This window comes from Mytilus californianus, unplaced genomic scaffold, assembly GCF_021869535.1.
Source record: "Mytilus californianus isolate M0D057914Y unplaced genomic scaffold, xbMytCali1.0.p SCAF_46, whole genome shotgun sequence".
In the NCBI taxonomy this organism is placed as follows: Eukaryota; Metazoa; Mollusca; class Bivalvia; order Mytilida; family Mytilidae; genus Mytilus; species Mytilus californianus.
This window is the reverse complement of record NW_026262697.1, coordinates 1,264,794-1,282,263: the sequence shown is the minus strand read 5'-3', so window position 1 is coordinate 1,282,263 and position 17,470 is coordinate 1,264,794. Positions and strand designations below refer to the sequence as shown.

General features: G+C 34.6%; 1 protein-coding gene across 1 annotated transcript; it reads right to left on the bottom strand.

Annotated features, from left to right (window-relative positions):
- Window positions 1–14,438: 14,438 nt before the first annotated feature.
- LOC127700017 (adenosine receptor A2b-like) lies at window positions 14,439–15,766 on the bottom strand. Its single transcript, XM_052203455.1, has one exon. It carries the CDS (start codon window positions 15,509–15,511, stop codon window positions 14,549–14,551), a length of 963 nt encoding a protein of 320 aa, XP_052059415.1. The 5' UTR covers window positions 15,512–15,766; the 3' UTR covers window positions 14,439–14,548.
- Window positions 15,767–17,470: the final 1,704 nt, after the last annotated feature.

Below are 17,470 nucleotides of genomic sequence, written 5' to 3'. Positions count from 1 at the left end.
TAGCACAATGTTGACTGCTGTACCCATAATTTTGACATTTATATCTATTATGTCTGTTTGTTTTGGTGGATTAAACCTAGTTTTATAGCTAGCAAAAACTCTCACTTGTATGCCAATCACATAAAATTCCATTATATTGGCCACAATGTGGGAACAAAACAAACGGACATAATAGGTAAAAATGTAATAAATAAGGGTACAGCAGTCAACATTGTGTTAAAATCCTAATCTCTATAAAAACAAACAAATATGTCAACAAAGAAAAACAAAATGGCATATAGACAAAGCACATAAGCAAGAATGAAAGACAAAAAAAAACAAAAATTACCACAGCACAACAACACATTGGCAGGATGCATATGTACCCATCCACGCCAAAAAGATATTACCAAAAATGGACTAAACAGTAAAGGTTAAAAAAATAATTTACAAAGACAAATAAAAGAACGCTATAACACGCAATTAAGATGATAAACAAGATTAGTACCTAGAATCTATACTTCAAGACCATCATGTAATATTTGTGAAGTTGATACGGAATATTTATCAATAATGTCGGTATCTTCCGATGAACTTTTTAAGAAAAAGGAAGAGATGTTCTTTGACATAACCCTGGTTCATCAACTTTCTGCTCAGACACTGGTGAGGTTTTATAAAGTGTGGGTAGCAGCTGCAAGCTCTTGAATACCGAATGAGTTGGGAAATCTATATCCCATATGCAGGGGAAGTTGGTATATTGCTACTAACGTGGGGGAAATTATCAATTTCAAAATTAAATTGTCTCGTTTGTCATAGATTCTGGTACTGAGATGACCATGTATGTCAAATCGAGGTATAAGTCTAAAAAGAAGGCAGAGAAAGCCGTGTCTGTTGTTTCTTTAATTTCTAGTGGATAAATTAATGGAACCAAATCAGAAAAGTTTGGATTGTTTATGGAAAGAACATCATCAATATATCTGAATGTGAAATTAAATGATCTGGCTTCTTTAATCTTCTTGTTTGTGACAAGTGTCTGAAGGAACTCCGACTCATATGAAAATAAGGTGAGGTCGGCAAGGAGAGGCGCACAGTTCATTCCCATAAGAATGCCGACAATTTTATTGAAAAAGTCTCCAAATTCAACAAATATGTTGTCAATAAGAAACTCCACCATACTGATCACTTGTTCCTCTGTGAAGCATGTTTTACCCTTTTGTTCACTATTAACAGAATATGTCCTATGGTATCCCAAAGTTATAAATTTATAGCGTATGCTACCATTTTTATATTGAAAAGCATTGTGGATTATTTCTTCTAGACGATATTTCAATTTCACATGGAGAATGGTGGTAAATAGGGTTGAAAAAATCAAAAGTTGTGATAGGATTAATTTCAAAGAAAGACCGAGATTTAAAATTATCCAGAAGTTCCTGTTAGAATCCACATATGGTAAATACCACTACGCGAGTGAACAGTTTCACAGTATTTCTGAGGACCCTCCTTCTCTGCGGAAAGAAACAGTATCTACCTTCTTGCAATGGTGGCCTTTTAGCATTTTTGTGTTGCTCTTCAATCTCGTAAGAGATTTGGCTTTCAAATTGTTTTGATTTCAGCGCCTTTCAACGGATGAGTCTGGTAGCTTTTATCAGAGACATATAATACATTATATGTCTCTGCTTTTATCTATGATAACTTTTGATTAATTCTATTAATTTTAAAGTGTTCTGCTTCTGGTCCTGAGATATTCTTTATGTTTTCCGGTGGACCCCATCTAAAGTATACTTACATTGATTGCTGACAACTCCTTGTGTCTGTACAGTTTACCACTGGTGCGTTAAGATATCTACAAGGTGAATGATTCGGGTTGTTAGGAACGTCAAAACGCCTCGGTGGACTGTGTCGTGGTAGCGTGTTCTTATCAAGTGCGGGAGGTGATGAATTCGAAGCCCAGTCGGGTAAAAGAAGTTAAAGAGTTGGTATTTGCTTCTCTGCTAAGCACGCGGTATTTAAGTTTAAACATTTTTATTTGGGTCAAGATTCGCAATTCATTTCCCATAGGCGACAATGGTAGCATTTTCTTCAATTCTTCTGTCCATATTGTAAATTTGAATATGTTTGATGGCTTGTTTCGAAGCTGATACATTTTATCACATGTGGTAGTTAAATTCAGTTCTGTACAAACGATTAATAACTCCATCTTTATTGTACAGTCTCCTGTTCTTCAAAAAATTACAAATTGTTAAGCTCAGTCAATTAATAAAAATAACTGCATGTCCAATTTCTTTGCACACAGGGTTTTTCTATTTCTATTCATAGTTGAGTTCATCACTCTGAGGCGTATTAGCGGGATATTGACCCATATGCAAAAAAGGGTTAGGGTTAGTCCACTTGTGTCTAATCCTTTTTGTGAGTTTTTTTTTTTTTTTTTCAAATGAAATATATTTAAACCCGGTGTTCAGGAGTAAGAGCAAAGAATGGTCGGCTCGGCTCGGAGTCAGAATATAATGTCCGGGTAGAGTGACATCATCCTGCAGACTGTTACCTTGTGAACTACCATGCTAAAAATCTTGCTAATATATATAAAAGAGAAGATGTGGTATGATTGTCAATGAGACAACTCTCCACAAGAGACCAAATGACACAGAAATTAACAACTATAGGTCACCGTACGGCCTTGAACAATGAGCAAAGCCCATACCACACAGTCAGCTATAAAATGCCCCGAAATGACAATGTAAAACAATTCAAACGAGAAAACTAACGGCCTAATTTATGTACAAAAATGAACGAAAAACAAATATGTAACACATAAACAAACGACAACCACTGAATAACAGGCTCCTGACTTGGGACAGACACATACATACATACAGAATGTGGCGGGGTTAAACATGTTAGCGGGATCCCAACCCTCCCCCTAACCTGGGACAGTGGTGTAACAGTACAACATAAGAACGAACTATAAAAATCAGTTGAAAGAGGCTTAACTCATCAGATGGATAAAAATACAAATACTACAATTACAAGTGGACGTGGCCGGGTACTTGTACATCCAAACAACAAAAAGACACGTCGGTCTATCACAAACCAGGGTCACATGATATTCATTTCGCATTAACATGTTCTCGTCTTGAATATGCATTTAATTTGCCGCCGGACGTTAAACGGCCTTTCATCATCGTCATCTTACGAGCCTCTTGTATAGAGTGGCATGTGCCTTCTGCCGATGGTTTCTTTACAGTAATCCTTGTCAATGGTTTAGCAATATCCTTTAAAAAAAAATCCGATGGTAAAAGACAGACGAAAGATACCAAAGGGACATTCAAACTCATAATTCGAAAAGAAACTGACAGCGCCATGGTAATACAAGAAAGAGACCAAAAGACAAAACAACAGTATACAAAACACAACATAGAAAACTTAAGACTGAGCAACATGAACCCCACCAACACTGGAGGTGACCTTTGGCGGAACTGACAAAACCTATGAACTGCTTCTTAGTGTTACTTGGTTTTTATACGACTGCCAAAAAAAAATTCCGTCGTATAATGCTATGGTGTCGTCTGCGTCAGCGTCGTCCGAAGACACATTTGGTTCCCGGACAATAACTTTAGTTTAAGTGAATGGATCTCTAAGAAATTTTGCCAGAAGGTTCAAAACCACAAAAGTAAGGTTAGGATTGATTTTGGGGGCTTGGTACCAACAGTACATAGCATAGTATTGCGCAACAATAAAGTATTGCGCAATAGCAAGAAATCTTCAATAGCACATTATTGTGCAATAGCAAGAAATCTTCAATTGCACAGTATTGCGCAATAGCAAGAAATCTTCAATTCTACAGTATTGTGCAATAGCAAGAAATCTTCAATTGGACAGTATTGCACAACAACACGTATTGTGCAATAGCAAGAAATCTTCAGTTGCGCAGTATTGCACAAAAGCAAGAAATCTTAAATTGCACAGTATTGCGCAATAGCAAGAAATCTTCAATTAAAAATAAATACAAATCTTTTAACCAATTTCAATGGGATTAATTTAAAGTCTTTAATTTTGGGGGGTTCTAACCTTGTATTACTTTTTTGGATATTGGGCCCCATTTTTAAATCGGTCTACATTGAGGTCAAAAGGGTCCAAAATTAAATTTTGTTTGATTTCATCAAAAACTGAATTATTGCGGCTGTATGATATGCTGAATCTTATTGTGCATTTAGATTTTTTACTTTGGGCCCTGTTTTCAAATTAGTCCATATTAAGGTTTGAAGGGTCTAAAATTAAACTTTGTTTGATTTCAACTAAAATTAAATTTGTTGGTGTTTTTTTGCTGAATCTAACCATGTTGTTAAGATTTTGGATATCAGACCACTCTAGGTAAATTAAATGTCCCATTTCAAATTTTTAAGATCTTTGACCACATTTATTTTGTGTCAGAAAACTATATTATGTCAAAAATTTGATCACATTCCAAATTCAGACAGTATCAAGCTTGAATATTGTGTCCAAACTGGGAACAGTATATCTATATATCAATATATATGTTCCTGGTCCAAACTTGTCCCATCTGTTCAGGGTTAGACCTCTCCGGTCGTATCTTTATTTTTCCTCATGTTATTATTTCAACATACTTCTTACCGATTGACATACCTTGTCTGTTCACAGTTTTACCTAAGAAAGTTACTTCCTTCTTACACAAAGCACATTTTCAAGGTTCAAGTTCTTACACAACCCTTAGATTGTCGATATGATCACTGAAGTTGTTCCTATGACTAGAAAATCGTCCAAGAAACATAGTGTAATTTGCCAAGTAAGACCGCGCAATATCTTTTCCATAGCACGTGCATACACAGATCAAGCATCAAAAAGGCAGAATCTCATACGTGTGAACTGGACAAGTCCTTTGGTTATGAAGGCAGTTTTGAGTTGATTTAACGGTCTCGCCGTCACCTGCCTATAGGCGTTAATAGCTTCAAATTTCAAAAACCACTAGTTTGCAGTCATCTTTGCTAGCCAAGGGTTTCGATCCAGTCCCCTCCTTCCCACCCTTGACAGATTAAGCCAACATTTGTGATTACAATGCTGCGCCATCTACCGGTAGACAAAAATCACGCCTTTTCCGACTAGACCATTCTTGATCAATGTCAGTACTTGAACCCTCTTCAGTGTGAAAGGGTAAACATGGTTGTGTATAGTGTTTACATGAGAGGCGAAAGGTACCAGAGGAACATTCAAACTCATAAGTCGACGACACACCATGGCTAAAAAAGACAAAAACCCAACAAACAAACAATAGTACACAAAACACAACATAAAAAACTAAAGACTTAGCAACACGAACCCCACCAAAAACTTGGGGTGATCTCAGGTGCCCCGGAAGGCTAAGCAGATCCTGCTTCACATGTGGTACCCGTCGTGTTGCTCATGTTAGTACAAACCCGGTATTAATTGTAATTCGGCAGGTCACATTCGTGAAAAGGGGACGGGATTGTAGTTACGACATTAGGAACATATCCGCTATCATCTGTAAAACAGATATTACATAACGGCCAACCATCTCGTGATGGCGTCCGTAAAACTTACGAAGGGATGATTTCACCTTCACCACTTAGAACTCTTGGTTTAATAGCTTCCTTGTGAGCAGAAACCCTCTATCAAGGAAATCATGATAGGAAATACAAGCATTGGAATACCGTATACAGGCGCTGCTGGAATGTTGCTGCATAGAAAGGTAAAGTTCACAATTGGGAAGCTGAATTCATCTCTTTTGTCGTAAAGTTTAGTTTTCATCCGACCCTCATTGTCAATTTCTAGATGTAAGTCAAGATATGGGGCAGACTTTACAAAAATTGAGAATGGAAATGGGGAATGTGTCAAAGAGACAAAAACCCGACCATAGAGCAGACAACATTTGTCGTATCCTTTATCTCAAATTCGATGGGATAGATGCGTTCAATATAGTAACCAAATTTTGAATTATTTAGTGAGAGAACATCATCTATAAAGCGGTGATTAAAGTTAAAGGATACTGCTAACTTCGTTTCTTTCTTCCGAAGAAGATCTTGTATGAAGTCAGCCTCATATGAATAAAGAAACAAGTCGGCAAAAAAGGGCACAGTTTGTTCCCATGGGAATGTCGTTTGTTTGCTGAAAAACACGTCCTCCAAACGTAACAAATATGTTGTCAATCAAGAAATCAAGCATCTTGATGATGTCAGTTTCAGAAAATTTGTTGTTTGAATCAGAGTGATTTTTTACAAAGTATAATTTATTCCTCCCTAAGACAATATACTTGTATCTACGTTGGCCATTTTTTTAATGAAACAAAGCAGGACCACCTCTTTCAATTTGTCTTTTAGTTTGGAATGGGGAATACTTGTGTAAAGTGTAGAAAAGTCAAGTGTGTTAATATTATTGCAAGATGAAAGAGTCTTAGATTGTATGTTCTCTAAAAGATCTTTTGAATTTTTTAGTATCCACATCTGATTCACGCCACCTCTGGAATAGGTTGTTTCACAACAACTTTGAAGCCCGACTTTGATTGTTAATAAGATTGATGTTAATAATTTTGAAAGAGGTTTCGTGGAGCACTTGGAAAACCCAGTAATATACCGTTGTTTGTAAGAACACTTATGTAGTTTAGGTATCCAATACAGTGATGGAAGATCCAGTTCGAAATTCGTGAAGCAGGAACCAAAATTCTACGTTGGCATTCCAACATATGCCGTTGACATTCCAACACATGCATACCATATGTATTCCAACACAAACATACCAAGGAACTTCAGTTAGTTGATTAAGAACTTTATTATTGTCACTAAATATCGTCCGATGTTTTGGGGTTAAAGACCGGTTGCACAGGCACGTGGCAACTGTTTATTTACATTTTCTTCATTTACGCGTGATCATCTAAAAGGCGCTTTTTGATCGGATGCAACCAGTTACAACTGCTACAAATGGAAATCATTAACTCGTCGATCCGAAGTGCTATTTTAATCCGCCAAGGGTAGAGAGGAGAGTACTGGGTCGTAACCCTTGGCCAGTGAAGACGGTTTCCAGTAAATGTAACAGTAACGGATACACATAACGGAACGGAGTTATTTCTTCGATAATCAATCGCACAACATACTTTCCCATCTGATTTTCATATCAAAACTGGACCTAATGCCCATTCCAATGACTTGACTCAATTACACCAGACTTTGGCATTTCGGATAACTGCTGTTTCTACTTCAACAAATTTCAATGGTATTTTTCGTATTTGTTTGTTGATTGGTGGTGCTTGTTGGATGTCAATACTCTCAGAGTAAATTTATATCAAATTCATCCTTTGAATTTATGTATTCTGACAAAAGAGCTTCTAACTGGTGACAATCTAACAATAGATATAAGAAGATGTGGTATGAGTGCCAATGAGACAACTCTCCATCCAAGTCACAATTTGTAAAATTTAACCATTATAGATCAAAGTACGGTCTTCAACACGGAGCCTTGTCTTACACCGAACAGCAAGCTATAAAGGGCCCCAAAAATGCAAAATGTAAAAAAGTGTAAAACCATTCAAACAGAAAACCAACGGTCTAATCTATATAAAAAAAACGAGAAACAATTATGAACCACAAACGACAACCACTGAATATCAGGTTCCTGACTTAGGATAGGTGCAAACAAATGCAGCGAGTTTAAACGTTTTAATAGGTACCAACCTTCACCCTTACCTGAAACAATAGTGTAACATCACAACATAGAAAGACACACTATAAAATATTAATTGAAATGGCTTAACTCAATCAAAAGACATATTAACACAAACAAGTGAACATACACTGAACGAATAAATTTGATCTATGAAACAGTGTAAATACAAAATCAATAAATTAAGGGTGAGATGTTAAACGATATCAGAAAGACAACCATAACCTTGGACAACATGCCGCCAAATGAAATAATGTACACAGGTAAATGAAAATAATCTTGTTGTAAGGTATACAGTAATGGAATACGGAAATATTTTTAGCAAAATAAATAATTTTGTTGTTCATAGTAAGAGAACAGAAGTGAAAATTTATAGTCATACCAAACACTTATCAAAGCTGGTATATATTAAAAATAGAGAGACGAGAATTAAAGCTAAATAAGTAAACATTAAATAACAAAAAAACATTACAAATGGTACCAACAGGTCAAATTAACACGAAAGTACGATTTGAGAGTACTCGCAGTTACTGAAAGCTAGTTTAAAGCCAAAAACAATTAATAATAAAAATTCATGCACCAGATACTAAAATCAACTAAAACCCATCCCAGGGATTTAGTATTTTAACGTCATGGACAGTCAAAGAAGACACGACTTGTGCAATACCAAAAGTAAAAGTATCGACAGGCAGTAGGATAGTGAGGAGTTAACCTTTTAATAAAAAAAGTATAATGTAATACATAGATAGAGTAATCTCTATATAGAAAATGAACGTGGATGTGTATTTATACATCCCCCAAAAATAAACCCCGTTTGAAAAGAATACAAATTTAGTTAGTTTTAATTTGCTGATGACGAAATCGATATTTGTGCCAATGTAAACTGCATTCAAAGATCTAATTACAACATTGGTAAGATAACCTTTACTTATAATAAAATTGAGAATGGAAATGGGGAATGTGTCAAAGAGACAACAACCCGACCATAGATCAGACAACAGCCGAAGGCCACCAATGGGTCTTCAATGCAGCGAGAAACTCCCGCACCCGGAGGCGTCCTTCAGCTGGCCCCTAAACAAATATGTTTACTAGTTCAGTGATAATGGACGCCATACTAAACTCCAAATTATACACAAGAAACTAAAATTAAAAATGATGCAAGACTAACAAAGGCCAGAGGCTCCTGACTTGGGACAGGCGCAAAAATGCGGCGGGGTTAAACATGTTTTTTGAGATCTCAACCCCCCCCCCCCCCTATACCTCTAGCCAATGTAGAAAAAACAAACGTACAACAGTACGCAAAGTAAAACTCGGTTCAAGAGAAGTCCGAGTCCGATGTCAGAATAGGAAACAAAAGAAAATAAACAAAATGACAATAATACATAAATAACAACAGACTACCAGCAGTTACTGACATGCCAGCTCCAGACCTCAATTAAACTGATTGAAAGATTATGTCTTCATTATATGAATATCAGGCACAATTCCTCCTGTTAGGGGTTTAGTATTATACCGTCATATAATATATGAGAAAAACATAACCCGTGTCATGCCAACAACTGGTTTTAGAATAAATATGTTTAATTCCGATGCAAAGACCCTATAAGTGAATCAATATTAAAGCCAAAATATGCAATCTTTAATGACCTGACAACAGTATCGTAACTATATCCCTTCTTAATAAGTCTGTTTAAAGGTTTTGTTAGCTTTTGAGGTGAATACTGACATTTTTGTGCTTTGTAAAGAATATTACCATAAAAGATTGGATGTGAAATACCCGAACGTATAAGATGTCTGCATGTTGAGTTATATTTACGAATGATGTCCTTATACCGATGATAAAATTTAGTAAATGTTTTGACTAGTTTATGATATCGAAAACCCTGGTGTATATATAAGTTTGTTTAAGAGTTCGATGAGTTTACACGGATCACATAGTGATTTCCGCGCTTTTATTACAAAATTACCGTAAAATTTAGGATGTTAAATACCGTTTTTAATAAGTTTCTACAGGTACAGTCAAATCAAATCTTTGTATCTATGAAAGAATTTAGTAAACGTTTTGAGTAATTTATGGTAACGAAATCCCTGACTTAATAATTTACCAGTGATGCATTGATTACGTTCGTTAAAATCTATGAAATCACTACACACACGGGCATAACGAACGAGTTGGGATATACAAACACCGTATGATGGAGCCAAAGGAACATCGCCGTCTGAAAAGGGAAAATTTACAATTATAGGGAATGAAAAATTGTCTTTTTTGTCGTAAATTTTAGTATGGAGTTTCCCTTTAGAAATTGAAATGTCTAAATCTAGAAAAAGACAACTACTGCTGTTTATGTTAGATTTATTTAAAGTAAGTCCTTTGGGTAAATTTTGGTAGTATATTTAGAGAACTCCGGATTATTTAACGAAAAAGTATCATCAAGATAACGGTAGGTATTGTTGAATGTATCAACCAAATGTAACAATGACGTGTCTTTACTGAATTTGGTCATAAACTGAGATTCATAGCAATACAGGAATAAATCTGCTATTAAAGGGGCACAGTTAGTGCCTATAGGAATACCTACTACTTGTCGATACACTTTATCGCCGAAACGTACATATATGTTGTCCAGGAGAAAATTTAAAGCTTCAATCATATCTTCACATTTCCAGTAAGTGTATCTAGCATACTTTCCTTTTTCGTTACAGAAAAAAAAGGTTTTAAACGAATTACAGCAAATAAATTTTCAATGAGATTTTTCAAAAGACCATTGAATTAAATATAAAAACTTTTTCTTGATAATATTGTGTGGAAGTGTAGTGTAGAGAGTAGAAAAATTATAACTGTCAACAGAATTAAGAGGACCATCAAAAGCATGTATTTTATCTAAAACCTCTAAAGAATTTTTAACACTCCAAAAATGATTAATACCATTATTTTCATAAGCTTTATTACAAAAGTTAATAACAAGTTCTTTGATAGTAGCAAGAGAGGTAGTTAGAAGCACTGATATATTAGTAGTTGAACACTTACAAGATGCAGAGATGAAACGGAATTTGAATTGTTGTTTATGAAATTTAGGTAACCAGTACATAGTCGGGACTTTCAAATACCTGTTTCAATTGAGGAGACCATTCTACTAGTGTGTCATCTGTTTCCTCGGTGATTTGAGTTGTCGACATATACGACTCGAATTAGCTGACTACTTTTGCTTTCGCAATGCCAGAGTTTTTCTTCTGGGTTTAGTATCTTTAAAAAGCGTTTACCAAACATTTAATGATCGGGTGATCATGATAGTTGTTTAGGCATCAATTACAATTGTCAACTATTCATCAATAATATGCCTTTCGAATGGATTTTCCAAATAAGCATTAATACTCAGGATTTTCTACCGCAGGAATAGATTACCTTAGCTGTATTTTACAATAACTTTTGGAATTTTTGGTCCTCCGTGCTCTTCATCTTCGTACTTTTTTTGGCCTAAAAATTGTTTTTATTCGAGCGTCATTTGTAGAAGAGACGCGCGTCTGGTGTACAAAGTTATATATAACACTGCTTGTAGACGACATCATCAGCTGGCGATGTATACGTATTATCTCAAGATGACTGTAATAAACTCCCAAAGGAAATCGAAGAAGCTTTGAAATAAGGACAAGATCATTCTTACAAATGTAATATCCTCAGAATCAAAACTAGGGAAAAAAGTACAGTCCGCAAAATATTTAGGTATAAGACTTTCTTTAAATCAAAATTTCAAAAATCAGCAGCTCAAACAAATCATGCTTTATCATGTATTAGACGATACTTCGAATCATTCAAGGGAAGGGCTTACTAAAACGAAAGTCGAACCAAAACTAGAATAGTACTGCAGCTTAGTACCAAGATACATAAGATGCTTCGCAAGTGTCTGAGCAGAAACTTAATGAACCAGGTTTATGCCAATGAACATCTCCTTTTTCTAATAAAAGTTCTCGGAAGATAACAAGACTTTGTTGATAAATAATCCGTATCAACTTCACAAATAATACATGATGGTCTTGAAGTATAGATTATAGGTACTGACGTTGTTTATCATCTTAATTACGTGTTATTGTGTTCTTTTTATTTGTCTTTGTATGTTTTTTAAGCTGTACTGTTTAGTCCATTTTTGGTAATATTCTTTTGGCGTGGCTTGATATTTATACACTCCACCATTTTGTTATTGTGCTATTGTCATTTTTTGCATTCTTGTCTTTCATTTTTGCTTATGTACTTTGTCTATCGAGTGTCTATATGCAATTGTTGTTATTTTTGTTGAAATAGTTATTCGTATTTATAGTGATTACACAATGTTGGCCGCTGTAGCCCAAATTTTGACACTTTACTTATTATGTCTGTTTGTTTTGCTAACACTTTGCGGTCAATATAATGGAAATCTATGCGACTGCCATACGAGTTTAGCGAGCTATAAAACCAGGTTTAATCAACCATTTTCTACATAAGGAAAATCAAGTCGGAAATATGACAGTTGTTTTTCATTCGTTTGATGTGTTTGAGGTTTTTTTTGTTTTTTTTTTTGCCATCTAATAAACAACTTTCTGTTATGACTGTTTCTGTTCGTGACTCGGTACTTATACATCCCGTCATTGTGTTATTGTGCTATGGTAAATTTTTGTATTCTTGTCATTCGTTTTTCTCATTATCAAAATTCAAAGTAGAATTAAAAAACCACGACATTCGAAATGAGAATCAATCTAAACATTATTTATATGGTCCAAGAAAATTGAATATAATATTAACCCAATTTAGATGTTCGGCATCCTTCTTGAATTGTGAATTGTTTAGAGCTAACATTATATCTGATCCAACATGTAAATGTGGTTTGGATATTGAGGACATGCACCATTTTTTCTTTGATTGTCCTTTCTATCTAAATGAAAGGGCTATTCTTTTTAATGGTCTCAGCTGGCTTCCCGAAGGCTGCGAGTTGGATTTAAAACTATTGGTTTTTGGAAAAGTAACTCTTTCCTATGATCAAAATGTGCAAATTGATAAACAAGTATTCAATTTTATAAAGAGATCAAAACGATTCCTCGTAGTATAGTATCAGCATAGGTAAAACGCACATCATCACCATTATCATCATCATCCTAATCTCTGTCGTTTTTTCCACATTCCCTCTCCTTTTTTCAGTATAGTTTAGTAATATTTATGTTGTTTATATTATATGATGCATGCTCATGTTCAATTTGTATTGTTATATATATTGTATTGTGGAGAAGACTTTATAAGTATGTTTTACTTGTGCCTGATCCTCTTTTGCTTTGAGCAAATAAAATATGTTTAAACTAAAATTCGTTTTTCTAATGTGCTTTGCCTATATGCCTTTTTGTTTATCCTTGTTGACATATTTGCTTGTTTTTATAGTGATTAGGATTATAACACAATGTTGACTGCTGTACCCCTATTTTTTACGTTTTCACCTATTATGTCTATTTGTTTTGTTCACACATTGTTGTCAATATAATGGAATTTTATGCGACTGTCATACCAGTGAGAGGTTTAGCTAGCTATAAAACCAGGTTTAATCCACCATTTTCTACATACGGAAATGCCTGTACCAAGTCAGGAATATGACAGTTGTTTTCCATTCGTTTGATGTATATGAGCTTTTGATTTTGCCATTTGATATAAAAATTTCCTATTTGAATTTTCCTTGGAGTTCAGTGTTTTTGTTATTTTACTTTTTTCAGCAGCAATATATCAGACGACTATAAAATCAGATTAGATGGACTATCAATATTCGAGCGTCACTGATGAAGTGTTTGGTTTTTTTTTTTAAGAAAAAAAATTAATCCCATATAAATTAGAAGATGTGGTATGAGTGCCAACGAGACAACTCTCCATCCAAGTCACAATGTATAAAAAGTAAAACAATTATAGGTCAAAGTACGGCCTTCAACACGGAGCCTTGGCTCACACCGAACAGCAAGCTATAAAGGGCCCAAAATGACTAATGTAAAACAATTTAAACAGAAAAAGCCAACGGTCTAATCTATATATAAAATGAGGAACGAGAAACATCTTTGAACCACATCAATAAACGACAACCACTGAACAATAGGCTCCTGGCTTAGCACAGATGCATACAATGCAGCAGGTTACACACCAGTATGTATGATGAGTTTATTTATGCCCGTAGAAATATAAATGATAGGGAAAAGTCCGGTATATAGCGGGTACATCCGCTACTACTAGTATATAGTTATCTTGTTATATTTGATTTAATCATTAATTGCTTCATTGCAAAAATTGTTTTGAACAGTAATTGACTTCATGTCTTTTCTCCTGAAACCATATGCTTATAATTGTGATCACCATATACCACTCAAAACATTTTAAATAAGAAGTTGTATGTTGTAGTTAAAACAAATGAATGTGTTTTATTGTTTTTAACGTGTTTCTTGCAGTTCAGTGTTTCTGTTGTTCCGTTGTTTTCCTTTTGTTGTTAATGTGGTTCCCTACGTTTTAGCTAGTAACCCGGATTTGTTTTCTCTTCATCAACTTATGACTTTTGAACAGCGGTATAATACTGTTGCATTTATTCCTTTGTTCTTAATGATGTTGTTAAAACAAAGGAATTGTTCTCAAACAAACAATTAAAATATAAAATTTGTGAGTAACGATAATAATGTACTCAGTACAATGCCAAAAAGATCATGTTACTTTATGTCAACTAATAGTTGAAAAAAGGATACTCAAAGAAAGCAAAGATCATATATCATGATCCTGTCTGATATAACATACCAATATTCATTTTTTAAGTCTAGACAATTTCTTTCTTTTTTTCAATTTTTAGAAGAGAAGTGTAGTAAAAGCAGGATACACTTTGAAAGTGCAGAGTCCTAGTTAAAACTCTACCGATGTTTGAGACATATCCTCCTGATTTTTGAAGCATCCAAATGTCCTTTTACATTCTTTACTAAAGTCCCGTCGCTTCCATGCATAAATAAACGGATTTACAATGCTGTTTAACATTCCTAAGAAAACAAGCCAGTTCATCACTGTTAGACCGGTGTCTGATATTTGGTCTATACCGATACCTTTCTGAAAAGGGAATGTCATAAATGGCAACCAACAAACTGAAAATGCTAGGGTTACAACACCTGTTACTTTGGCGTTCCGTACATCACGTTCCATTGTTTTGGACTTATTTGTTCCATGATTACAGCTAGTGTCGCCACCTACTGGTTTGACTCTGGAGTAATATCGCCATGCTGTTTTTAGTATAAAGATGTACATTATAAACGTTAGTATGCTAAAGGAGTAACTTATAACTGATGACGTCAGGTAGTATCCTCTTTCAAATATTAACAAATATTCACATTTACATCCTCGTTCCCAAATATGCCATCCTAACAATGGTGAACTAACGGACACAAAGGAAAGTACCCATGGTAACAAAGACAAAATAATAGCTACTTTTCTCGTCATGACACTAACATAGTGATGTGGATGGCAGATGGCGACGTATCTGTCAAAAGTTGTAAACATTACAGTCATTTGAGAAACCTGCGTCGTGTAATTGATCGATAAATATCGGAGGAAACATGTGACCATATTGTCATTCATTCCCGGGTACACAAAGTAGAATATTTGTACACCCGTAACTATTCCTGACAGCACGTCAGCCAATGCAAGACTGACTATGAATCTGTTTGTGGTCGATTTAAGTTTCAGTCTTGTAAAAAAAATCCATATAACCAAACTATTACCAATAAAGGCAATAACAAATATCAACTGTTGTAAAATCATGAAAGAAATCAAAATAGAAGAAAATGTCGTGTCGAGGTTCGAAGATGAGTTATTCATCGTACACTAAGAGTGGAAAGAAGCGGCTTTGCAAGTAATGTTACATAACCATGATAACCTTGCCCCTGATCTCAAACTGTTCCTATTGTAGTACTGCTTTGAAAGTATTTCTAATGCTACTTTTCGATAGTATTTTTCATCCAATGTTTTCTCGAGGGATGATATTGTTGCAATATATCCCTTGGTATCTTGCCTCGAATACTGCTACCAATGCTATGTTGTCTTCTGAGTGAAGTCTTCTCACAAAATCCTTTACTTCATCTAAATTGATAAAAAAAATGTGTGAATATTAAATTTTGGTATGAATTAATATATATGTTTCAAGCATTTTCTTACTAAAGGCATTTTTAAAAAGCCTGAAAACTTTATGCATTTTTATCAAATTTATCAAGAATTTTATATATTGACAATTTTTTGATGAACAAAACATTCAAAAATAGCTGAGCATTTGAAAGTTGATCAATAGAGCTGGTTTATCAATTATGATTATTAAATTTTAAAGCTTGCATATTAAGAGTTTTAAGAATTAAAACATAATTCTACTGAATTATCAAAAATTCCAACTTGCACCGAACTGGACAATTATTTGTTATTTCATATACAATCTTTGGATGACAGGATCTGTTACAGATTTGTTCTGACTTGTATACAAATACATCATTTGGCGTAAAATCTGGTCTTAGCACTACATTTGGTGAAATTCGGACAATCACTCGTTCAGCTTTATAAATATATTTTCTGAATAAAACACTTAACGTTCGACCAACAGTTGGTTTCGCAAAAAGAACACATATGAATATCTTCTTTTTCATTTGTTCCCAACCAATTCAAGATCACATAAGCATGATAACATTGATGTTTTTGATTATCAGAGTATTTAACAGTCTTAAGCAGGTATACGTATCGATGCACCTATTTGTCTTGGTCGATTTTTGAGATTTTAACGACGGTAAGATACTGTTGTATCAATTCACCAGATTATAAAGGCCCGAGTCCATTTAGACAGTGAAGATGAAGATACTTATATCTTTGAATAACAACTTGACAACGCCTGGCAAGGAGAAACAATAGCTATATATAGAGTGAATCCTGTTGACTGTACATGATGTATAAATTTGACAGTCGAAATTCCTTTTCTTTAAACATGTCAATCCATTGCATAACTTAACTCTTTAATTTGTTATCAATTTGTTCTTGTCTCAAATATGCATGAAATATTTGCTACTAAATTGAAACAAACAAAAATCAATCAATACAAAAAAAAGTTTCTTTTTCTCGGCTTCATATTACATGTGCACACTTTTGGTTTGAATCTAGATTTTTTTTCTAGAAAATTGTTTGTAAACTGAACAATTTGTCCTCTGCCACCTTCACCAGTAGATCATAAAAATACTATCTGACATACAAAGTGAGTACATACTAAAAAGAAAACAAACTTTCCAGCTGTTTTTATACGCCCGTCAAATTTTTGACGGGACGTATTATGGTATACAAATGTCCGGCGTCCGTCCGTCTGTCTGTCCGTCTGTCTGTCCGTCCGTCTGTCTGTCTGTCCGTCTGTCTGTCCGGCGTAAACATGTCGCACCGTAACTTGAGAATGACTTATCCAAATTTCATGAAACTTAACATAGTTGTTTCTAATGATGGTCAAACGATCTGTATACTTTTTGGTGAAAATAAGATTAAAACTTTTTGAGTTACGGGACTTAGTAACTAAAACAGGTGTGTGTTTTTTTTTTCACATGTCGCGCCGTATCTCAAAAACAATTTATGATTATTGCTTAAAACTTTACACACTTCTTAGTTATATTAATCTTAAGATCTGTATACTTTTTGGTGATGATTCAAAATTTTATTTTAGAGATATTGAGTATTTTGTTAAAAAGGGGGAGGGGTTTTTCACATGTCGCGCCGTATCTCAAAAACAGTTTATGATTATTGCTTAAAACTTTACACACT

Coding starts and splice junctions, on each gene's coding strand:
- LOC127700017 (XM_052203455.1), bottom strand. CDS start 15,511: ATGAATAACTCATCTTCGAACCTCGACACGACATTTTCTTCTATTTTG.